We start from the raw sequence: 25,118 nt of genomic DNA, 5'->3' as shown, positions 1-25,118 counted from the left end.
AAAAAAGTCTAAATGGGTTATTAGGAAACCCACTTTGAACCCATGGCCTTCACTCTTTAACTTTATAAAAATGTTTCTTTATAAAAATCAAAATTATAATTATTTTTCATATTTCAATTTCTTTTCTTTTCTTTTTTCTTTTCTTTTTCTTTTTCTTTTTCTTTTTCTTTTTCTTTTTCTTTTTCTTTTTCTCTTGTTAAATGGCGGCCCCGGCAAGGCAACGGCCGGCTGCCGACCCGCAACAAGCCGGTCGAGGCTCGAGCTCGCCAACACACAAGCTCGAGGTCACCGACGGCGAGGCTCGAGTCTCGCCGGCATCGGGTGGGGCCTCGGCCTTGCCAGATCGGCGAAATCGAGCCTCGCCCGATGCCGGTGAGCTCAAGTCTCGCTAGATCCGACGAAGCTTGAGCTCTCCAACGACCGCGAGGCTCGAGCTCGCCCGGCAGACGGCGAGGCCTTGGCCTCACCCGGATCGGTGAGATTAAGCCTCGCTCGACACCTAGCAAGCTCAAGTCTCGCCAAATCGCAAGGGCATCGGGCAAGGCTCGATCTCGCCAATCCAACGAGGTTGAGGCCCCGCCGGATGCCAACGAGCTCGAGTCTCGTCAGCTGGATCGGCGAGATCGAGCCTCGCCCACTGCTAGCGAGCTTGATCTCGCCTATGGCTGGTTGCGATTCTTTGTCCTAGCTGGCGACCGCCCGAAGAAGAAGAAAAAATAATAATTATTAAAAATTAGATTTAAAAAAATATTTTTAAAATAATTATAAAAATTACATTAAATTTGTATTGCATAAAAATGTTTTAACAACATCTTCTTTTTATAAAAAAAAAAATCATAAAAATGAGCTTTTTAGATTTAGTTAAAAAAATTTCATGTTACGGTTTTTAGTTATTCAATGGTATGTTCACTTCAAATAAGAGAAACATGTGCATAGTCTAATTTTTTATAAATATTTCAATTTGTAGGTTTTTTTAAATTTTTTATTTTATTTACTATTTTTAATTTAATTTGAAGTTTTAATCCAATTAGCATATAGTAGAAGTGGGTTTTCCTAGAATATTAATAGGTTTTAACAATACGGGTCGGGTCGAGTATGGGTCACTTGATTTACACTACATAAATTTAGGATAAATGGATCAAATATGGGTCGACCATTTTCGACCCGACCCACCCATTTGACAGTCTAAGAACAAGCAACGAGTTCATAAGTAGACAAGTAAAGACACATGAAAATCAATTGATGTTTCCATGAGTAACAAGAAATTCTATCCGGAGAAAAAAAGGATCGCATGCCAATGGAAGGCTTTCTATGCACAATCAATCTATGCAAACTAAATATGCCCCTAACGTCACAACTTCAAATTCAATTATCATGTCTTTTCAATTCCATGTAATTTGATGGGAAAATTATTGAAGAAATCTTGAATTTAAATCTTTTAATTTTGTCAATTGAGTATATCCAAATCAATTTTGACCGAAAACTGCTAAAGTGGATTCTAGCAAAAACACAAGATAATTAGCTCGACATAGAAAATCTTTAATAATATCTTAGTTTTTTATATTTTTTTTGTCTTGATTTTCTTTTTATTTATTTATTTATTCGTCCTTTTGCTGTGGCCAGCCACTAGCCATGGCTAGGCTGGCTAGACTCGGCTGCCATTGGCGAGTAAGGGTGAGTCCCGGCGAAGGGAGCTCAACTCGCCCAAGTCGTGGCGGCCTTGCCAAGTGATGTTGGGCGAAGGTTAGCCTCGCTAGATCTCGGCAAGGGCCCTTGGCCGAGGCAAGCCCAAGCAAAGTTTGACCTTACTTGAGCATGGCGCTACCGACATCTATATTAGCAATTTTCTTCCAAAATTGATTCAATTATCTAAAAGTGAAAAGGTTTAGGACTCCATTGGAAAAATTGAAAGGTTAGGATTCAATACTTTTTAAACAATTTTTAAAATTTCAAAAATTATTAAAAATTATCCACGTCGGCTTGGTTATCCCACATGACATTGTCAATGTCCACATCAGTAATTTCCGTCCAAAATTGGCTAGATAAACTCAATTAGCAAAAAAGAAAAATGTTTATAACTAATTGACAAAATTGAAAGGTTTAGAATTAAATCAGCAAAAACGCAATAGATTTAGGTTTTTTTGGATAATTTTTCGTAATTTGATTCCAAGTTAAATTACGATGCAATTTATGTTTCCTTGCATTGAGATTCGCATGGTTTCGTCGCTCCATTCAAGTCTCATTCATGCGTTTGTGCTCAACCGTGGAACCGTGGCACTCGCTCAATCACTTTCTAATAGACTTCATCCGGCTTGCCTTTGTGCATTTCTATAAAATCTTTGCTTGGTCACAAGATCAAATTAATACAAATGATTAATAAGCCGTAGCTCAACGAAAAGGCATGAAAAGTTTCCGTGTATCGCTCCATAGGTACCATAGTCTTGTTTCCCACATCAAACAAAATTCATCTCCTCAACAAGCCAGTTATAATCTAACTCCAAGAGGTCATCTTAAATGAAGTCAAACATGAGATCTCAAGCTTCTCGTGACGCAAACTCAATCCCAAGGAATCGAAAGGACAAGGAAGAGGTAAACGGAACATAGGTGATCTAGTATGAGCAAGCCTACCGCCAAGGAAATCGATCCAGAAGTTGGGCATTCAATTGATCCTCTCTAGGACAAACTACTTAATTTGGTATTTGCTCACCCAAATAGCATTTATTTGAGATAGCAAGTAGGGTTTGGTGGTTGGATCTACATTAAAGACTATAATTCTTTAGTGCTCTCATCTACTAGGACTTGGGAGCAATTTTTTAGCACCAAGCAAGCGAATCCCAAAAGAGGTGCATTCAATGCATAATTGATCCCTTTTAGGACCCATTTCCTTAATTTGGTTTCCACCTTCACCCAATGAACATTTTGTTGAGCTAGTGGACTAGGGTTTGGCAGAGGTTTATTGTGATGCCAAAAACAGCGTTCTGAACACTCATTGCTTCTCTCCAAAAGCTAAATTGGACAGTGACTTCAGAATAGCAACCGCGGGAATGAAACCGTGGAAACGAAACCATGATGAATTGTTTGGGTCCTGAGAGGACTGACCTTGGGTTCGAGTCGTTTCAACGCCATCAGTTAGAATCATGAATTCACAAACTTAGGGTGTTTGTAGATTCATTGCTGAGTCCTGTTGAGGGCAAGGGATAGTAGGTGACTGCTTATCTGTCAACAACAAAACACAAAGCGGAAAAGCCAACGGTGGCCAAGTGCAATTCCCAAGGTAAACGAAATTCTCAGCAAGAATGCTCTGCCATGGCGACAAGAGGGATGCTTAAATGCATCAAAACTAAATCATCGACAGCAAAAGAAATACAAGCACACGGACCAATTTCACCAATCATGGACTCACGGTAGCGTTGCAGCATGTTTCACCCAAGAAGTGAAAAACTATCTGCTGAAAAGAATGACCTCAGAGAGAGAGAGAGAGAGAGAGAGAAGAATGGAGAGGGAACCTATGAACCCTTTCACCAGACTCGGACCGGTTTTCGTCTCAAACTGTCGTTTCCTCTGTCCGATGTGTTCATGTTTTGGCAACGCTAGAAAACCTCAATGTTGTCCTACTGTACAATTGGGTCGACTCTAGCGAATCTTCAAGAATGGGACTTCTATAGCTCCTTGCAGAATTCTTTCATGTAAAAATTACGAGCCAGCAATGCTGCCCCAACCGCAGGCTCCACCTGCATCCCAAGTGTAGACTTATTTAAATTGCACAGCATGAGCACCAGTATCAAATACTCGCTAGAAAGAATCTTGGTGGACAAGTAAATACAAAATGTGCATACGTCACAGGAAAAAAGCAACCATCAGAACTTTTTCGAACATACAAAACGTGTTAGACATTGCGTGCTAGAAGCCAACATTATAGCCACGACTGTTTATTAAACAAAAAAAAAAAGCCACAAGATATCTGTATTCGTGTATTTCTTTTAATGCGTCTACATGGCACACATACCAAAACGCACATGGCCAGGCCTACAGAAAGATAAATGCCAACGGTCTGTTTAGATACATATATAGACACATATCACATGTATACATCCATTTATCTATATATGTTCCCATGAATTTCTGGTCACAGAGAATGAGAGAATCATTAAATGCTACCCAGTGGACACGCATTATCCATATGTTCCTAAAGAAACTTTCATCCTTATCGCTTGAATAGTAACTGACATGCTTACCTTTGGCCTGATAAGAAATGCTCCAGGGAACTCCTTGGAGATGCAGTTTTTTTTTCTTTTTTGGTCTGATTGGAGATGCAGTTTATGTTGGATATATTATTAATATAGTCTAAACTAATATGTTCACATACAAACCCAATGGGAGAAAGTATGGTTATTTGGGTCCATATGGGCCGAAGCCAAATAACATGCATATAAAAACTCTAGAGTTTCTCTAAGCTGGAAGTAATACTGTTGAGCGTTCCAAACTTGATGTCTCTTGATGTAATACTTCAAGCAACCGCTTCTTCTCTCTCAAACTTATAACCTCCAACAATCTTGAAGTAAAGACTATATAGGCAAGTCTTAACTACCATTTACTTACCTTCTAATGGTGTGTTTTGAATTATCAAATCTTTCTTTATTGGCTACAATGATAAGCACAATTTATTTGTTTCATTGATGTTCATAGTTGCTAACTAATTTGAAAATTGTGACTTATCTCATTCCAAATTTGATGAAGATGACTTTAAACTAATTCAAATGTTCTATCGGGGAAAATTTTGTTATTCCAAACTTGATGCTAGATTATTTGACTTTAAAGAATCAGTAATTGTGACATTCCAAATTGAAACATAGAAACAATTGTTTACATAAAAAGCCTGCTGGTCTTGTTCTTAAAAACTTGATATTACATGACTAGGTTATTGTAGGTGACTTGACTATTGGTCATGTTCTTTAAAACTAGACAATAGTTATTCTCCTACAAATAAACTTAAGTTGATGGCTCTTTGTAAATCACATTATTTAGGTCTTGTTCATAATATATGAAACTTAATTGATGCTTATGAACATGATATTATGATGCTTTATGACATCAATATATGTTCTTCTTTGCTCGATAGAATGTTGCTAAGTTTTTATTCAAATTATTGAATTCATGATAATATGAAATTCATATTTGACATTCTACAAGGGATGGCAAAGATGGAGGAGAGCTTAATGAGTGGAATCCTGACCAGGATAACCTACTTGATAAATGAATATATATCATTTAAAGCGTGTAGGGACTTGATAGTTTACCTACTATTGCCTATTTTGATTAAGTCCATTTATTTGAGACTTGCATTTTACTATTGCTATTTTGTGGACATTATTATGCTTGTTTCTTATATTTGTAAGGCATTGGATTAATTTGACTAGCCTATTTATACTTGACTATTATGCATATATTGGTTGTGAACTGAGTCTGAGATTTATTTTTGGATTTGGATTTTGTTAATCTCAGAACAGATTCATGATAAGAATGATGAGTAAATGATGATTCAGTTTAATACTTTACTGTTAAAATACTCTTTGACCGATCTGAGTTGATTGTCTTGGACTAAATGTGGATGATTCATGTTTGTATGAACATTACACTGACCACCTAATTGATTGTGCTATATGGTGAACATAGGAGGAGATTGTTGGATATATTATTAATATAATCCAAAATAATATGTCCACATACAAGCCCAATAGGGAAAAGCATAGTTATTTGAGTCCATATGGGCCGAAGCCCAATAACATGCATATAAAAACTCTAGGGTTTCCTTACGTTGGAGGTAACACTATTGAACATTCCAAACTTGATGTATCTTGCTGTAATACTTCAAGCAACCGCTTTTTCTCTCTCAAACCTATAACCTCCAACAGTTTATGACTTCTTTGCCTATATCCCACCTCTTCTTCGCTTCAAGAACACCGCCCACCATGACAAGGGGGAAAGAATCTTTTCCATCTATGAAGCATTTTCATGATATTGTAATACAAATTCCACATTGCAATTTATGCTTCAACTAATGTAATTCATCAACTGTGTCTAACCAGCACATAGTAGTAGGCATAATACAATTCCAACCAAATTTTAATTTTAATTTCCATGGCAATAGATGATTCAGAAGGTTAGAATCAAATCGCCATCATAAAAATTACGATGACACAATAGAAATATCCAAGAGAGAATAACCAAGGCACATCTGCCATCTTCCGAAACAATGGCTAAAAATTTCTCGCATTCCCTCATAGCCACTAATCAAGAATCATATTACAGTGGAAAAATACCTACAAGTCTCTGCCAACTGCTAAAAGGAATATATTTGTTATCCGTGAGGTACACTGTACCAAAGTTACCCTAGTTTGAAGTTTTTGCTAATCGGAGCATGATTAGAGTGCCAGAATAGTAGGTAGGGTTTGGTGGTTGGATCTACATTAATGACTATAACGCCAGAATAGTGCTCTCATTTAATAGGATTTAGGAGCAAATTTTTACCACCAAGCAAGTGGATCCCAAAGAGGTGCATAACATGCAAGATCCATCCCTTTTAAGACCCATTTCCTTAATTTGGTGTTCACCTTCAGCCAAAGAACATTTTGTTGAGCTAGTGATTAGGGTTTGGCAAAGCATTTATTATGATATCAAAAACAGTGCTCTCAACACGTAATGCTTCTCTCCAAAAGCTAAATTGGACGGTAACTTCAGAACAACGATGAGTTTTAAGCAGACAAGTAAAGACACGTAAAAAAATCAATTGATGTTTCAATGAGTGAGGAGAAATTCTATCCAAAAAAAGAAAACAATTGGATGCTAGTGGAGGGTTTTCTATGTGCAATCAATCTACACAGATTGAATCCATCCCTACCATGACAGCTTCAAACCGGTTTATAAGTTGACAAGTTCATTATATTGTCAATTGTCATGTCTTTTCAATTCCATGTAATTTGATGGGAAAATTATTCAAAAATTTTTGAATCCAAACTTTCAATTTTACTAATTGAGTCCTTAATATCTTCACTTTTTGCCAAATGAGTACATCTGACTAATTTTAGCTAGAAATTGTTCATGTGGAGACCAACAATGCCATGCAGGAAAATCGGCTCTAACATGAATCATTTAAAATAATATTTTAGTTTTTTAAAGTTTTTTTTTTTTTTTTTTTTTTACTTTGTTCTGATTTTTCTTCTTCCTTTTTTTAAAAAAAAAATTCTTCACCCTTTCGACTGTGGCCAGCCACTGGCCATGGCTGGGCTGGCCGGCCTCAGCCGCCACTGGCAAGGCCCAGCTAGGCGAGGAAGAGGTAAAGGAAACATAGGTGCTCTAGTATGAGCGAGCCTACCCGCAAGTAAATCAATCCGGAAGTCGTGCATTCAATTGATCCTCTCTAAGACAAACTACTTAATTTGGTATTGTTCATCCAAATAGCATTTCTTTTAGATACTCCGTTAATGACTATAATGCCAGACTAGTGCTCTCATCCACCAGGACTCGGAAACAAATTTTTACCACCAAGCTAGTGAATCCCAAAAAAGAGGTGCATTCAATGCACGATTGATCCTTTTAGGACCAATTTCCTTAAATCGGTGTTCACCTTCACCCAATGAACATTTTGTTGAGCTAGTGGATTAGGGTTTGGCAGAGGGATTTATTGTGATGCCAAAAACAGTGCTCTCAACACTTATTGCTTCTCTCCAAAAGCTAAATTGGACAGTGACTTCAGAATAGCGACCGCGGGGATGAAACCGTGAAAAATGAAACCATGATGAATTGTCCGGGTCTGAAAGTACTGACCTCGGGTTCGAATTGTTTCGACGCCACCAGTTAGAATCATGAATTCACAAACTTAGGGTGTTTGTAGATTCATTGCTGAGTCCTGTTGAGGGCAAGGGATAGTAGGTGACCGCTTATTTGTCAACAACAAAACACAAAGCGGAAAAGCCAACGGTGGCCAAGTGCAATTCCCAAGGTAAACGAAATTCTCAGCAAGAATGCTCTGCCATGGCGACAAGAGGGATGCTTAAATGCATCAAAACTAATCATCGACAGCAAAAGAAATACAAGCACACGGACCAATTTCACCAATCATGGACTCACGGTAGCGTTGCAGCATGTTTCACCCAGGAAGTGAAAAACTATCTGCTGAAAAGAATGACCTCAGAGAGAGAGAGAGAGAGAGAGAGAGAGAAGAATGGAGAGGGAACCTATGAACCCTTTCACCAGACTCGGACCGGTTTTCGTCTCAAATTGTCGTTTCCTCTGTCCGATGTGTTCGTGTTTTGGCAACGCTAGAAAACCTCATTGTTATCCTACTGTACAATTGGGTCGACTCTAGCGAATCTTTAAGAATGGGACTTCTATAGCTCCTTGCAGAATTCTTTCATGTAAAAATTACGAGCCAGCAATGCTGCCCCAACCGCAGGCTCCACCTGCATCCCAAGTGTAGACTTAGTTAAAATTGCACAGCATGAGCACCAGTACCAAATACTCACTAGAAAGAATCTTGGTGGACAAGTAAATACAAAATGTGCAGACGTCACAGGAAAAAGCAACCATCAGAACTTTTCGAACATACAAAACGTGTTAGACATTGCGTGCTAGAAGCCAACATTATAGCCACGACTGTTTATTAAACAAAAAAAAAAAAAAAAAAAAAGGCCACAAGATATCTGTATTCGTGTATTTCTTTTAATGCGTCTACATGGCACACATACCAAAACGCACATGGTCAAACCTACGGAAAGATAAATGCCAACGGTCTGTTTAGATACATATATAGACATATCACATGTATATATACATTTATCTATATATCCGAAACTTCATTGATTGCAAATTTTTAAGGTCGACAATACAGTATAATTCACTCAAGCTCTCTATGTTCCCATGAATTTCTGGTCACAGAGAATGAGAGAATCATTAAATGCTACCCAGCGGACACGCATTATCCATATGTTCCTAAAGAAATTTTCATCCTTATCGCTTGAACAGTAACTGACATGCTTACCTTTGGCCTGATAGGAAATACTCCAGGGAACTCCTTGGAGATGCAGTTTATGACTTCTTTGCCAATATCCCACCTCTTCTTCGCTTCAAGAACACCACCCACCATGACAAGGGGGAAAGAATCTTTTCCATCTGTGATGGCATTTTCATGAGATTGTAATACAAATTCCACATAGCAATTTATGCTTCAACTAATGTAATTCATCAACTGTGTCTAACAGGCACATAGTAGTAGGCATAATACAATTCCAACAAAATTTTAATTTTAATTTCCATGGCAATAGATGATTCAGAAGGTTAGAATCAAATCACCATCATAAACAATTACGACGACACAATAGAAATATCCAAGAGAGAATAACCAAGGCACATCTGCCATCTTCCGAAACGATGGCTGAAAATTTCTCGCATTCCCTCATGGCCACTAATCAAGAATCATATTACAGTGGAAAAATACCTGCAAGTCTCTGCCGACTGCTGAAAGGAATATATTTGTTATCCATGAGGTACACTGTACCAAAGTTACCCTGGTTTGAAGTTTTTGCTAACCGGAGCATGATCAGAGTGCAGAGTGCAGAGAGTTCTTGGGAAAGCTTTAATTATAATTGAAGAAAATTGTCGAAACTAAGAGTTGTTATTTGAGTAATTTCATCTCTGCAGCATATCAATAAAATTTCGTAAACCAAATCTATGGATAAAACCATTGGGAAATAAGGAACAATGAATAACAGAAAGATGAGACATTTTGATAATTTAAGGCTATCATGAAATTGCATGAAGATTATAGAGGGTCGAACCAGCACTCTAAGTTGACTAGAAAAATGCCACTGAAGTAAGAGAACTCCATTAAAGCACCATAAATTAAACTCTATATAGTCGATATCCGGTTATTCTATTAAACAATCCCCCACCCCCTCCCCCTCTCCCCCTCTCCCCAAAGAAAAGGGACATTTTGATATCAGCGTGCATAGATGATGGATTAATCCAAGATGTGGTCGATCAGGTATATTTGCAGACACATCACATGGCAGGGAAATGACTGTTTCCAAATAGGAGAAAAAATTAAGACTAGGTAAACATGTTTGAGGTGTTTGGGCATATCTATTAGGTAGATTCTAAAGATGTTTTCAATTAAACGGTCAAACTTACTTCAAAATCGGCAGAGGGAGACCCAAAGAACATAGATTCTGACAAAAGACTCTGAGAATAAGAATCTTTCAGCAATTTGGCAGTAGGTAAGATGGTATGGAGTAGAAGGATCTGCTCATCCAACCCAACCTAGGAGGTAAAAGATTCAGTAATAATTACTAGATTGGTGCTAGTGCTGACAAATATTCCCTCTCCACTATCTTCCACTCTTTTACTTCCCTTTCAAGGATAATCATGGTTTAAGAGCACTTAAATCGTACCTTCCGATGTCAAATTTGGGCAACACATGAAAAAGAGAAAATAACAATGGGTTAAATGAATCCACAAGTACATCCCTATGGTGAAGTATCTCACCTTCACCACACAGACGAAGTCTTTCAACAACAGCTTTCACACTTAAAGCCAACTCTTGGACAGATTCAACTAAAATCCTGTTAGCGACTTCATCCCCTGCCTCTGCACAAGACACCACAACTGGGACAAGGGCTGCAATGCGAGCCCAAGATGGATCTATGTAGGTCCACCTAATTTATTGAGAGAGAAAGAATCTCAATGCAACACTAACTATTCATTATGCAAAGAATGCTGATTTACAACAAGCAATCAATAGAATTGCTATTAGACAGACTGACTAACCAATTTTCAGAGAGTTATCTCAGTCTAAATTGGATTGAATAGTCCACTAGAAACAATAGTGTTTCTGAATATCCCTCAAAATGAATCATTTCTTGAAAAACTAGTACCACGTTTGGCGACACAAAAAAACAAAAGAAGAAAAAGATGCACCAATGAGGAAACTGTGCAATCAAAGTACAAATTTTCGGTTCTTTTTTATTTTTGTGAAAAGAATGGATTTGTTCATGTTTTTGCCAAAATAAAAGGAACAAGGCTGTTGTTAGGTCACAGAGATTCATAAGTAGTGTCACAGACATGCTCACTGCATTCTACTCAGTAAACTTCCCAAAATTTCTAGACTTTTTTGAACCTCAAGAAAAACATGACATCCACTAGTTAATAGCATACCCAATTAATTCATCTGGGGAAGAAAGGCCAATCTTCTAATATGCTGGAAGTCAGATTTGTTTCTGGCCCACGACCATCATAAGCCCTAATTACTGCCGTTAATGCCTGTGCAGCTATTCCATAACCACTGCAATAAAAAAAAGATAAAACTATGATGAATGTTCCTAAACACACAATACAATGATATGAAAATTAAACCCCAACCTTCATTTAACAGCTACATGATAGAATGCATCAAAGCACATAAAAGAGGCAAATTTGATTGGAGCTAAGTTACAGAAATCAGAGGCAAACAGAAGGGAGATAACAGAGATCTCAAGCCCCCAAGCAGCATCACTAGAAATCATGTGCCATCATGATGCATGAATTAATGTCATTGAACTTCTGACGCAACAGCAATTACATAAACAGGAATTCAGGAAGTTGACATGCTTATAGCAGGCATAAGAGATGAGAGAGCTTAAACTTTCCTTCATTGCCTTTCCACACAACACGTTTCCAATAAATTCTCACCATGATAACATGAATTGATGCTCATACTCGACATCTGTCAACTTACATAAAAAAGCCACACATGGCTGACTAGAATCATACCATTTGAATGCTCTAGTATTCATAAGCAATTACCAATTAAGCTTATTAAAGGTACTAAAATGCTTCAAGTCATATCAAAATGGAATAATGACATGGGTGGTTCATGAACTTGTCTTCAACATTCAATGAGGTTTATTGAACCATTTCTTTGTTCAATCTAGTTCTTGAATTTCCAAATCGATCCACTTGATGTATTCCTACGGTTGAAAATTATAAAACCATTAGTTTACGTAAACATAATTTTTGTTAACTTGATGTTAGATTTGCCATACTGGCATCCATGTGGCTTACATAGGTCTTCCATGTCATTTATCTCTCCTTATTTTGACCCAAAAAAAGAACAAAAAAGATTTGTTGACTTGGGACTACGAAGTGGTAGTCCACATTATTACTTTGGCTGGGCAAACGCTAACATGGCAATACACATAGAAAAACGCACATAATATGACAATACACTTAGCGGAAGGACTACATCAAGATAACTTTTAAAAATTTTAGTGAACAAATTGAAAAAAGCATGAAGACCACATTGAACATCAAAGAGAAGTTTGATGATCACCCACGTCATTACCCCTTAGAAAATCAAACTATTAAACTCTAACAATGAGGCACATCCTAAGGGTGATAAAGGACCATGATATGTTTTAACTCTAAAATTTAGTCAAAGGCCATAATCTCTTGCCTAAAAAAGAACACACATAACATGCATGCAGGAAATACATTGGAAATGTAGAGCAAACTTCTAGCCCCATGGAATTGGAATTATAGAAAATGATGCATATACCTTCCCCAGTCACCTAAGGTGGGGCCCGCACCAGCAGCCCGAGCTTCTCTTCCATCTTCTGTAAATCCATAAGCGATGGTGCCAGTACCAGCAATTAAAACACATCCATGAAGCTTTCCCAGGGTTCCACTCGCCAGAGCTGCGACAGCATCATTTTGAACATAGAGCCTAACATAGCTCGGGAACATCTCCCTGCAAATATTTCAATCCTATTAACAAGTGTAAGACGATGCTAAAAGCATCATGAAACTTTAAGTAGCCGTATGTAAGTACACCACTCAGTGAAAGAAGTTGTGCACTTAAATCAACTGAATGAGAACCACCTAATTTATACAATATGTCTCATTTTTGGACAGAAGAAATACGGGATTCTTAAGAGAGCTAACAGAGTCGCATGGTCTCTCTACTGTATCGGAGCATTCACAAATCGCAATCTGCATTGAAACTCTTTCATTCCTCTATTTCTTTTCATGTCTTTTTTTTTTTTTTCCTCACTTTTGTTTCTTTATTCAGGTCTTAAGAAACTCCTCTCTTTCTTAATGGTTTCAAAGCGCAAGACACATGCATGATAAATTGAAGTGTTGACAAAATGAAATTCGTAGGAACATTTGCGTTCTTGTTTCCTGTATAATATTTCTTTCTACAGAAATCAGACAACTATATATGGCTGCCCAGGGAATGAAGCTTCAGGAATTGAAAAGATACGATAGGAAATTTCTGCACAAGACAATGCTTTGTATAAAGCATTCTCTGCTATAGTTATTGAAAACAGAAATGCTGATCTTGGAAGTATTATATACAATTAGAAAAAACAACATTTTGCATGCAACAACTTCTAAAACATTAACTAAAGAGTAGAATAGAACAAATTAGGAAGTCAATAAAATGGAAAATAGCTTCCCCGTATTAATAAATTTAAGAACGAATTCCTAGTCAGGACAGAAATCATGCACTACAATTCCTTCATTCTCAGTCAAGTGCATCTATATTCATCACAAAATAATATGAGGAATCTTATAATGTCAGGCATTGTTTTAATATCCATCAAAGTGTAGTTAAATGAAATTACTGCAACAAAATGAACCTAATCCTGAACAGTTTATAAATTAGTAATCAAATAATGTACTACTAGAGCAGACCTGAGCCAATTTACTATTCTCTGCTGATCAGTTGGATGGTTAACACCAGACACGGCTAGACAAACTGCCCGGACAGCTGATCGATTAGAACCAGATTTAGCAAGAGCATCTGCCATAACTTGCTCCAGTGTCTCCCTTGCAGCAGCTTCTTTAAAATGGAAAGATTGACAAAAATCACTAAATCATCTCATGTAAATGGTCGACGTCACAAATTTTCCAGACTTGTACTTAATCAGAAGTCATGCAGAAAAAGAGCAGCTAGAAATGGTAATGAACATATATACAAGACAAATACAGCGAACTTGTGCAAAACACTGTAAGGTGTATCCTTCTTTCTCTCCAGTTCTAAATATCACCGGTCCCTCCCTCCCTCTGCCTCCCTCCTCTCTGTTGGTGTCATCATCTATTAAGTTTCTTTACTTCTTTATGAGAAGTATGAGTAAAATTATGTCCATGGTGCCTGAAAATTTGAAGCATGGAATATAGAAAGTTTTCAGTAGTATGGCTGCCATTAACACTTTTATCATAGAGTGCCATTGCCATCATTTACCTCAAGTGTATTAGCTTATCATTGCTCCATTACTTGACACATCTCAGCCAGTGGGACAATTTACTCCTATAGTGGAAAAAGATACGGAAAATGCACTCATGCACAGAGTTAACTGCCCATATAACTCACATAGTCAGCTCAAATTTTAGAGTAGCCAATGGCTTCAGTTTTCTATTTGCAATCTATTCGGGTTCAACTAGTTTCAAATAATTATTTGAATTTTGGGAAACCCATACTCAGATCAAGCATAATTTTCTATTCGTAACAACAGATATTCTGATCGTTAATTTTACATGGCGCAAAACAATGGTCTACTTTATATCGACTTCCCTTTTTTCTCTGAAGGCCATACTTCTAATATGGTTCATCTCAAGCAGCAGTTGAAAGCTAAAAACTTGAATTCGATGTTGAAGACGTATGCTCTATGTCATTCGTAAACATGCGAAACAATTCCCTGACCAAAAACACCAGGCCAACAGCAACATGATCAAACAAGCAAATATGCAACCCAGAGTACATTTCTTTCTCCGCGAGCATTGTAATTGGAATACCTATCCCAATAAATATAGTGGAAAGAGGAATACACAAAACAGAAGCCACTGATCCAAAAAAGTAACAAGGACCTTGCATTTCAAACAGCCTTTTCTAATGGAAACAAGCATGATTGACAAGAACGTGTGAATTGAGGGACATACATGTACGATCCACACACCTCCTCACTGCAAACAGCCTATCGTTCAATTGTCATATTCTGTTATTTGACACCACATTCGGACGTATTGAACCAGCATCAAAAAGTTGGTAAATCCCTTCTGAGGTCAGAGCTCAGACAAAATGAACCCAATTCACCCCAATTCCACCAACTCATGGAAAAATGCCATACGAAAACACAACCCAGGTCGTGCGCAATGCAGCTTGAACACAAAAAACCAATCCGACACAATACACAACTTCGCAAACTTCTGTATCATCAAACACACCAAACCACACAACATCAAGAATACACGAAGCACGCGAAACGAGCAGAAAATCAAATACATCCACGAGCAGAAAGAAAAGAAAACTCTCAAGCAACAACCGAACAGCGAAAGAGAATTTTTACCCCCGACACTGTTGTGATTGGAGCAACCCGCGACGGCTCTGGCCAGAACGGGCAAAGGGTCGGGGAAGGGTCGGCGACCCGGAGCAGGGGCATGCAGATACACACCGTCGACGTCGTCCCGCCGTCCAGCCCAAGAACCACCTCGTCGTTGCCACCCACCACCGGCATTTCGTGCTCGAAGTCCCAAATCTCGCCGTTCCTGTACCTCTTCATCGCCTCACGGCTATCCCCCCACGACCCAAAAACCCGAAACGGCCAATCAGAGTCCAGAGGCCAACTGGGGTCGAAGCGATTCTTGATTGGGCAAGTACCCACCTCGTCCTTTTATGCGGGAGGCGGAAAGAGATGGTTAAAAAAAGAGTGGGAGGGAGCGAGGCAGAGATAGAGGCAAGAGTCGACCAGAAAAAGACACCCAATTTCAAGAATTAAGAAATGATTTCAAGAAGGGCAAGATCACGCCAAGGTCTGCAGGGGGAGATGATTAAAGAAATGGGCGTGGGGACGAGGGCGGATTCGGGCGGCAGAACTGAGCCAAGCGCTAGATGGTGGATCCTTCAACTCCCCATTTTTCTCCTTCCTTGAAATTTATTGCATTATGCGTTGAAGAGAGAGAGAGAGGGAGGGAGAGGGAAGCTTCAACCATTGACTGGCGTTTCTCCTCCGTTGCTGCGTGGGAATCGCGGGTGGAAAGCGACAAGGAGATGGCGAGAATGGTGACCTCGACGATGCGCTCGCGTCTCTCACGTTGACATCGATAGATAATTTCGTAAGAAATGATGTGCGCTCCCACATGAGGCCTAAATTCCTAAAAAGTCCTTCGACTTTAGATCTAATTTCAATTCCATCCTGAATTATTTCTTCTTTTAGAAAAAAAGCCCCGGATTTTATCGATTTAATATTAACGCATCATAAGTCATAAATTGTACCCAGTTTAAAACTTTTCATAATATTTACCCTATGGATTCCTAGCACATCATCATAAGTCATCTATGTCATACACACTCTTAAGATATTATTCAGATAAGATAAATCATGGATTTCCCCTATTTTCTACCAATAGATTTTATCGTTTTTGAAAATCAAACTTTGTTAATTTTGGTTGTCTTTGTTTTGTTCAAAGGTGACTTAGATTCTTAATTTGAAGTTGCTTTTGAGATAAGTGAAAGCTCTAGGCATTAAGTTAGCGTAATCTAATAAGCAATTTGGACTTGGTTGGTTGATTGAGATGTGTGATTTTGATGTGCAATAATGTATGGATATGGTGATTATTATATTAGTCTTGTTGATCTTGTACATCTTTAGAGGGCATATGGTCGGATTTCTAAAAATGTGGTACAATTGGTAAGTGGAAATACTAAATTAGAATCTAGTCATTTATTCTATCATATTTTTACTTAGTCTGAGTCCCTTCATTTGTTAAATCTGTCTATTTGTCCAACCATATTTTGTTGAGTCTAAATAATGTTCTAAACCTTAGTATAGTTACGTTTGAACTTAAAAATATTATTTTTTGATCCTTAGTATGTCCATGTTATGGACCTCAATATATTCATGTTTTGAATTTGAAATATCTATATTTTGAACCTAAAAATGTTGTTTTTCTAAGGCTAGGTATCTTTATGTTTTGAACCTAAAAATACTTTCTATATCTTAGTTTATCTATGTTCTGAACTTGAAAAGATTGCTTTAAAATATTATTTTATATTCCTAAGTATATTTACATTTTGAACTAGAAAATAATATTTTTGAAACTAAGTATGTTTATGTTTGTACCTTAATATCTTTACATTTTAAACCCAAAAATAGAACTTTCCAAACTCCAGTATGTTTATGTTTTGACCAAAAATAGTTTTTTTTTTTTTTTAACTTCCATATGTTTATATTTTAAACCTTAAAATGTTACTTTCTTCATTCAAGTATATTTGCATTATGAATCTAAGAATATTGCTTTTTGAACCTAAGTATACCTATGTTCTAAACCTCAAAAAATATATTATTTTTTGAACCTGAGGATGTTTATGTTTTGAGCTTGGATGTATTCACTTAAATGTTCAGACTCAAGCACAAAACTTAATCCTCAGGTCTACTAATTTGTACATTCTAACGTACATCCAAACTTACTTCCCGTGTCTATTCATACGTTCAGACCTTGCGTTCAAAATCATTTGCTTATGTTTTGAACTTTCCCGTTAGAATAACTCATTTATGTATAAGACTTTCCATTTAGAATCATTTGCGTATGTTTCGGACTTTCATTCATAAACACTTCCTTATGCTTCAAGACTCATTGATTTGGAACAATCATTTACTATTCAGAATTATGTGCCGAACATATTGGTTATTGAGTATTATAATGAAAAAGAGGTAAGCATGTGAAATTGGTTATAAAATGGATGCCGATTGTTGAAATGATTGCTAGTTCTATTCTTAATGCACGTGAAATCATGTGGTATTAATAATGTGTGCATGACATCATATGACTAAATATGAAGTGTAATGTGATTGTCCATATAGTAGTATGTGACAATGCCCAAAGTTGGGATGCCCCCACTGTGTGATCAGGATGCCCCGAGGAGTTTTCAGGATGTTTTAGGAGTCGAGATACCCCGTTGTGTGATCGGGATGTCTCAAGGAGTGTTCTGGGAGGAGTGATCATAAGCATGATACATGCTCATGAACATACGTACCTGCATATTGATGAGGCACCAAGTGATACTAATGCATCAAGAAATTACATGCCATGCATTTGTGTGAGGCATTTGGAATAGAAGGTAAGGTGTGCTAATGCATTAATTATGTTGTTTCAAATGCTTGTGATTATTATGTCATGTTGAGTGGTAAGATGATTTACTAATTTAAATCTAGAGATTTTATCTATTAGGCTTTGGCTCACTCCTTTATTTTTATTTTTTTAGAAATGTAAGGTGGAGAGCTCACCGCCTATGCTTTTTAGGTGTCTATGCATCACGGGTGTGATTATGAGACTATGGCTACGCATGATAACGCTTTTGTTCTAGGGAAGAGTTTTTTTTCAAAAATAGTTCTTTTATATTTCTGTTCCGGGGAACAATTTCTGAGTAAAAGAACCTGTTTGATAACTATACAAAATTTCTACTATTGGAATAGAAAGAATAGAAATGTGTTTGGTAACGCAACAATTTCTTTTTGTATTTATTCATTTTTATTTTTACGCATGGATCGCGCTGCCGGCCGCCGTGATGGTGGTGTTTGGCGACAACCAATGAAAGCGGCCGGGCGTGGCGGGGCTTAGCGGCGAGCGGCCACCGTGGCCCAGCGCGGCGGGGCGGGACCGGTGATCGGGCGGCAATGGGCGGCGATCGCGACCAAGTGGCCCAGTGGTTTACTAGCGGCGGCGACGGGCAATCGGGGCAGCCGGCGGTGGGCGGTGGTTCCCGGGTAGTTGACGATGGTCAGTGGCAAGAAAAAGAAATAAAAGAAAAGAAAAAAAGAAAATTAGCTTATTTCTAGAAATTGCTCTCGGGAACTGGAAGCAACTTTTTTTTTGCTTCTCGTTTCTGCTCCAAATCTATTCCCGGGCTAACTTTCTATTCCTAAGAATAGAAAAATAACTTGGCGTTACTAAACGGGTTTTACATTTTTTTTTGTTCCTAACAAAAGAACATAAACCATGAGAAACAAACGTTCTCATGCGCTAGCTATGTCTATACTTGAGTTGGATGCCTACTAAGTGTATGTCCACCATATGGGTCGACGAGGGACTCCTCAGTGGATCCCTCACCATTTTGTTGCTTGGTACTTGAATCTCAAGGGTGATTTGATCAAACCATTGAGAGGCTTTGACGGTGAAGGCAACGAATCGTTGGGTGAGGTTGTTGACCCGTAATAGGTAGTTTGTCTTTTGTACAAGCAAGTTTTTGGGCAAGAGTAGTAATAAAGATAGGCAACCGTAACTCCTCCTAGGTCTTTTGTGTTTTATGTGATATATGGAATAATATTCTGGATTTATAAATATGAAGTTGGCACAATGAGACATATGTCTAATTATTAACTAGTGGTGTTATGTATTTTGTGGTGCTTCCACATGTTATTAATTAAAGGAAAAATATAATTGGTAATGATACATGTAGCGCATGACGAGCCTTGGCGTCACACTACCATCAGCCGGCGAGGGCAAGACAACCCTTGCTAGTCATTGCCGATCCCTGTTGGCTGAAGTGGCCAAATTGAAAGGTGAGTGATTTTGTGTTAGCGCGCTGCCACGCAGGAAGGTCAAACGCCGGCCATTTTAGATACATCTGAACTGCATTATTTTACATTTATATATAAGAATTCATATGTCACATGATTAATAACTCTTTCAGTGATCTAAACTCGACCTGTCAAAGATTACGAAAGGATGCTTATACGAAGACACGTGACGTCAACCCAATACAAGATGTTTGTCGGGGAAAATACCAAATGCAAATTCACAACCTGAAGCTTGCTAGCGGAGAGATGGCGTCGAGCCTGTTTTCCTGGCAGACCTTGGCGTGGTAGGACGAGAGATAACCTGGCGCCGTGGTCTCCCGGTAGAGCGGCGGGTTCTCTTCAGACACTAGCTCTTCGATGGGTCCGTAGAGCTTCGTGGCCTGCTCGATTCCGAAATTCGTCCTGAAGAAGCTCGCGATCGAGACCCTCGGGCCTGCGGCTTTAGCCAGCACCCGGTGGCTCGCGCTCTTGAACTTGTCATTCGAAATCAGCTGTGCACGCAGAGCATCGACCCGAACAAGAACAGGAATCAGTTTCAGAAATTGAATGGCAGATATCATTCTAATGCAATTCCACGGGACCTGCTCTATGTGTTCTCTTCTTCTTTGGCTATGTCTTATTCCAAACCTTCTTTCGGCCAGTATTTTCGGGTTTCTTTTGTATACGATTTTCACTTACGATTATGCTATGTCCCTAGCGTTGTTTACAGCATACGAGATCATACCAGTTGCAATTTCAGAGATCTGCAAAGCAACTCTATCCAATATGAGAAAACCATGAAACTTCCATCATTTCACGTCCTATAAAAGCCAAATTCGCATCGAATGTGTGAAAATTGTGTGTGAGCGTGCGCACGATTGATCTGCTTTTCTTAATTAGCAAAGATGAGGCGATTACAGTAGGGGAAAAGATCAACTCATAATTAAAGGCTATAGCTTTAGCTTTGCTTGCCTGCATAAGGTCTCCGATGTTCACCAGCAAAGCTCCCTTCTGGGGAAGGACATTGACCCACTGATCCTCATGCCGGAACTGAAGGCCGCCCAGCTGATCCTGCAGGAGTATGGTCAGGAAGTCGCCGTCGTTGTGGGTGTTACATGCCATGGCTTGCTCTGGCTCGGGACACGGTGGATAGTACTGGCACAAGAGGAGTAGTCCCTCGCCGCAATGCATGTCCTTCAGGTGGTTCGGCTTCAGATCAAGTGCCTCTGATAGCAGCTCCAGCAACGTGAAGCCCAAGTCGTGCACTCGTTTGGAGAATTCGATCACAATGTCCCTGCAAGCAATGCCAAAAACAAGCACTTCAAAAGTCCTTTAAGTCTAACCAGAATCAAAGTAATGAATTAGGGTCTATCCTTAGGATTCATCGCCACGGGAAATCGAGAATTCGCCATTCTTGAGCATCGATACTGCTGTTTTAGAACAGGGTCTGGTTGAGTTCAGTCAGGCCGACAGGGTTCGACACTCGAGCTCGACTCGACTAGGTCGGGCTTGCTGATGTCCTGGCTCGAGCTCGAATTCGACCTCAGATTCTTGAAAGTGCAAAGACTAGAAGATACTATACTATCTTGCTATTTGCTGCATCTATAAACGCATCCATACGGTTTTCGATTGCTCGTACCTACACAATTCGGGCAATTCCTGAGGCTCCGGCGGGCTCGGCGCCATCTCGCAGATCAGAGTATCCCTCCAGTCCGCCGCCGCGATGTTGAACAGAGTGAAATTCGAGAAGTACATCACCTTCCTCCGCTTGTCGCGCGAGTACCAGTCCCTCCTGCTCTCGCTCTCGTGGAACCCCCGGACCCCTCCGATCATCTCCTCCAGCACGCCCTCCGGGATCCCGTGGTTCACCACCTGGAACAACCCCCAGCCCTCGCACGCGCTCCGGACTCCTTCCACCACCCGCCGCCTGAGATCGCCGCCGCCGCCGCCGCCACCGCCGCCGCCGACGACGGCTCCGAGGTCGACAGTCGGGATCGCGAGGTCGACGCCGTCGGCCGATGACTTCCGAGCGTGGGTGAGGAAGGACGGGAGCTTGGAGACGCCGGAGTCGTAGAGGCCCTTGACGCCGAGCTTCGTGTCGTCGAAGAGCTTCCGGTCTTCGTCTGGCCGGAGCGCGGTGCTGGTCGCCGACATCGTCGCTTTTGCTTTCCTGCTTCGACGAGCTGATCGGCGAAGTCCGCGGCGAAATTGCCGGATTGTGCGCTGCTGAGTAGGCACGACGACGACGTGCGTTATCATCATCAATTCATTATTTTTTAATAACTTTTATCACTAGTTTTTTTCTTCTTTTTTTCAGTATTTTGGGTTTTTTTTTTTTTAGTCATAGTATTTTGGGTTCTAAGGCTGTCGGAGGACACGATCTCTCCACACGTGTCCATACGAGCTTTCGTTCATGCGATACGCACATGTAATTAGTAAAATATGAAGTTAAGATAGAAAAATGCAAGAATATTTAAACAATAGGCATCGAAATTATAAATCACATTCAGAAATGGTGAAATTGAAAGAATCATTACCGAGTTTGCCGCTCAATATCACTTTGCATTCTCTATTCTTATAATGCACATCTACATTGTCACTGCCATAATAAGGTTGTATGACCCTAGGTGAGCTTCATTAAGACTCCAGCAGTCGGGAGGTAGATCGAACTCCAACGTCACGAGTGACGAGAAGGTGGCATGACTGGTTATGTGACGTTGGCGTCACGTGACGTCTCACCGAAGTCTGTCTATCTCCTTCATCTTCGTGAACTCCCAGATCCATTGGGAAAGATTAATATTCTTGAGGATAAAATCGAATATGAAATTATTAGGGAGGGCAATTTGGGAAGAAAAAGTTAACTATTTTGGAACTTGCTTTTTCGAAAATGTTGAAAACTCAGGACCATTTGCCTTGGGTTTTCACCTATGATAATATTAGCATTTTTCAAAGTAGTAAAAAAAAATTGCCAAATGCTTGAACTTTTTTTCTAATAGGCTTTTAGAGGCCAAAGGTCCATTAGGAAAATTGAACCAAACCAGAGCTAAATTGTGGGAAAATATCAAAAAGTTATAAATTAATTATATTTATGTCGATTTAGTTTTAAACATTTTAATGGTATCAATTTAGGCATAATTCTTTTGACTTAATGTCAATTTAGTCATTATGACTAATTTTTGGTCAAATATTATTGATGTGAGATAATTTTTAATAATATTTTAATTTTTATTATTATTATTTTTCTCATTTCTTCCTTTGCCAGTGACCAACCCATAAAGGCACAAGCAATGGCGGAGCTCGCCCTATTTGGCAAGGAAGCCCTCATCAAGCTAACCCTTGCCATGGCCCAATGGTCAGTCATCCGCAAAAGGAAGAACAAAGGAGAAAGAGAAAAGAAACAAAATTATTATAAATAATTCACGTTAGTGTTTGCGCTGTCACGTAAACTGGCAGACATCCACGTCAACAACATCCAACTAGAATTAATCAGAAAGATTGAATTGGCACTAAATTAAAATTTTTATAATTAAATTTGCACTATTAAAAATTTTATAATTTTTCGGATACTCTTTCCCTAAATTGCCGTCCCTTTCACTTGTTCTTAAATTGTCAACTACGAACGGGACCCCCCTTCCTCTTTTTTTTTTTTTTTTTTTTTTATGTCACATTGTAGAACATGGAACTACCGATAAGGCCCCTGCACCATGAGGGATTGGGGAATATTAAAAAGGAAGAAAAAAGGACCGTCACTTTCAACGCGAAATTGTGATCCCTTCAGCTGAAGATTTCTTATAGCGATTAGATCAGCATGCAAGCGCGTGTCGATGATGTGTGGATTAGCGTGGACGTTCTACACATCCATCGGATATGTTGAATGGGGAGCGTTTGTTGAGCTTCGCTAAAGTATGCAGGATGCTTAGGTGGCATCGTGATTTCATGGAGTACGTGGGAGAATTAAACTTAGCAATAAGAACTAGGGGTGTCAAAAAAGCCCGACCCGACCCGACCCGACCCGATCCGAACACGACCCGAACACGAAGCAAGTAGTTATTGTTTGGGTCTTGATACTGTTTGAGACACGGACATAAAAACAAAAAACAATAAAGATATGTTTAGGGTCGGGTAGGATCGGAACATTCGACTGAAACACGATAACTTCAAATCCAAACATAAACAGGAAACACAAACACGTTCTCATCTTTCTCGGCTCCACCTTCTTCTCGACACACGACTGTGCCTACGCTCATGACCACCGGAACCCTAGCCACCGCCGAATCAGTCGATCGTTGCCGAACCCTAGCCGCCGCCGAATCTGTCGATCGTTGCCGGCGACGCCGAGGAGGAGGACGAGTCGGCTCTCAACCCCGAGCTCCGATACAGCTTCGATGGAATTTCAAGGTTCGCTTCTCCCCCGTAGTCCTCGATTACGCTCTATAGGTTTGATCCGCCGCTTCTTGATTTCTGGGTTTTTGTTTTTGTTTTGTTTCTTAGAGTTGTCTGGTTTTCATGTCGGCGAGTGCGGCGGTTCTTGTTCTGCCGGAAATTTATAGCTAAAATGATTGATGGGTCTCTGGCGTCGTCTTCTTTAGCTTTGGATGATTTCGGAAATGGGGTGAGTCATGGTGGAGTTGGATTTAGGAAGCTGAACAAGAATCGGAGAGTTGCTATCGGATTTGTGTAATTGGTGTTTGCCAAGAAAGAAGAGATTCGGCAGCTTGACTTGAGAGAGCATCTTTTCTCTCTTTCGATTAGGCTAGAATGAAGAACTGCGAAGATGCTCGCGAGGAGAGAAAAAGTGCTGCAAAATGTGACTCTTTTTGTGCTAATTAGGTGATGTGGTGTCAGGAGTATACTTGTTTCTCATGGAAATGTGATTCCTTTCTTAATCGAGAGCGGAAGGTCAGAATTGAAGTTAGATCTTGCGCATAAGTTTAAGTACCGCTTCGATTTTCGTGTCTCGAAAAGAAGCAATTTCACATGTAACAACAAATAAGACACGAAGCTTGACAAATTAATTTAGGTTCATATCCCACATGACATGAGTGATATCCATAATGGAAGCAGATAGCGCATATTTTTTTTATCGCAAACAGACTGGGATCTACAAGCACAAAAGAAAGTTCATATTTGCAATGCAAAGGGAAGTAGTAACAGAGGACTATATTTTCTTTATATGACATACCTCCTGTTTATTGACTCTCCCTTGAAAGCCACATTTCTACTCCTTGGCTAAACACCACCCAATCCTGACAGAACAAAGCATAGCTGAATTGTACTTTAAACAAAACAACAGACAAATGAAAAGAAGAAGAGCAGACAAAGAACTTATCATAGACTCTCACAAAACCATCAACCAATTTATTGGTACACGAGTGTTTCTTTCGTGTTACTTCTTGATGTCTTGTCGACCGGTAGCTGGAGTTCCATCATAATTATCTCGGTATACATTGAGATAAGCATTCCTATTCTCAATGGAAGTTCCATGTCGCGAACATCTTAATTTTGTTGTTTGTAATTGAAGCAAAAAAGGTC

General features: G+C 39.4%; 2 protein-coding genes, 1 long non-coding RNA gene and 1 pseudogene across 3 annotated transcripts; all 4 read right to left on the bottom strand.

Moving 5' to 3' along the window:
• Positions 1–3,235: 3,235 nt before the first annotated feature.
• On the bottom strand, positions 3,236–4,281 carry LOC108957594. The gene is made up of 2 exons (XR_001984487.2): positions 4,236–4,281; positions 3,236–3,731 (listed from the first exon to the last, which is right to left on the bottom strand). It is a non-coding gene; the product is annotated as an uncharacterized LOC108957594 (long non-coding RNA).
• Positions 4,282–7,961: 3,680 nt separating this feature from the next.
• Positions 7,962–16,106, bottom strand: LOC104433504 (N-acetyl-D-glucosamine kinase). The gene is given in 9 exon segments (XM_010046275.3): positions 7,962–8,459; positions 9,038–9,168; positions 10,540–10,709; positions 11,209–11,241; positions 11,243–11,335; positions 12,587–12,778; positions 13,726–13,873; positions 15,378–15,440; positions 15,443–16,106. Coding segments are annotated over 9 exon segments (1,050 nt in total). The 5' UTR covers positions 15,591–16,106; the 3' UTR covers positions 7,962–8,387.
• A 3,595-nt stretch (positions 16,107–19,701) lies between these two features.
• On the bottom strand, positions 19,702–21,839 carry LOC120289195 (1-aminocyclopropane-1-carboxylate oxidase homolog 1-like). The gene is made up of 3 exons (XM_039303826.1): positions 21,226–21,839; positions 20,559–20,880; positions 19,702–20,098 (listed from the first exon to the last, which is right to left on the bottom strand). The coding sequence occupies exons 1-3, from the start codon at positions 21,738–21,740 to the stop codon at positions 19,826–19,828; spliced, it is 1,110 nt and encodes a 369-aa protein (XP_039159760.1). The 5' UTR covers positions 21,741–21,839; the 3' UTR covers positions 19,702–19,825.
• Positions 21,840–23,882: 2,043 nt separating this feature from the next.
• The window catches only part of LOC120295444, a 3,399-nt pseudogene continuing 2,163 nt past the window's right edge, over positions 23,883–25,118 (bottom strand).

This window comes from Eucalyptus grandis, chromosome 1, assembly GCF_016545825.1.
Source record: "Eucalyptus grandis isolate ANBG69807.140 chromosome 1, ASM1654582v1, whole genome shotgun sequence".
NCBI classification, from domain to species: domain Eukaryota; kingdom Viridiplantae; phylum Streptophyta; class Magnoliopsida; order Myrtales; family Myrtaceae; genus Eucalyptus; species Eucalyptus grandis.
This window is presented reverse-complemented; position numbering and strand designations above follow the sequence as displayed.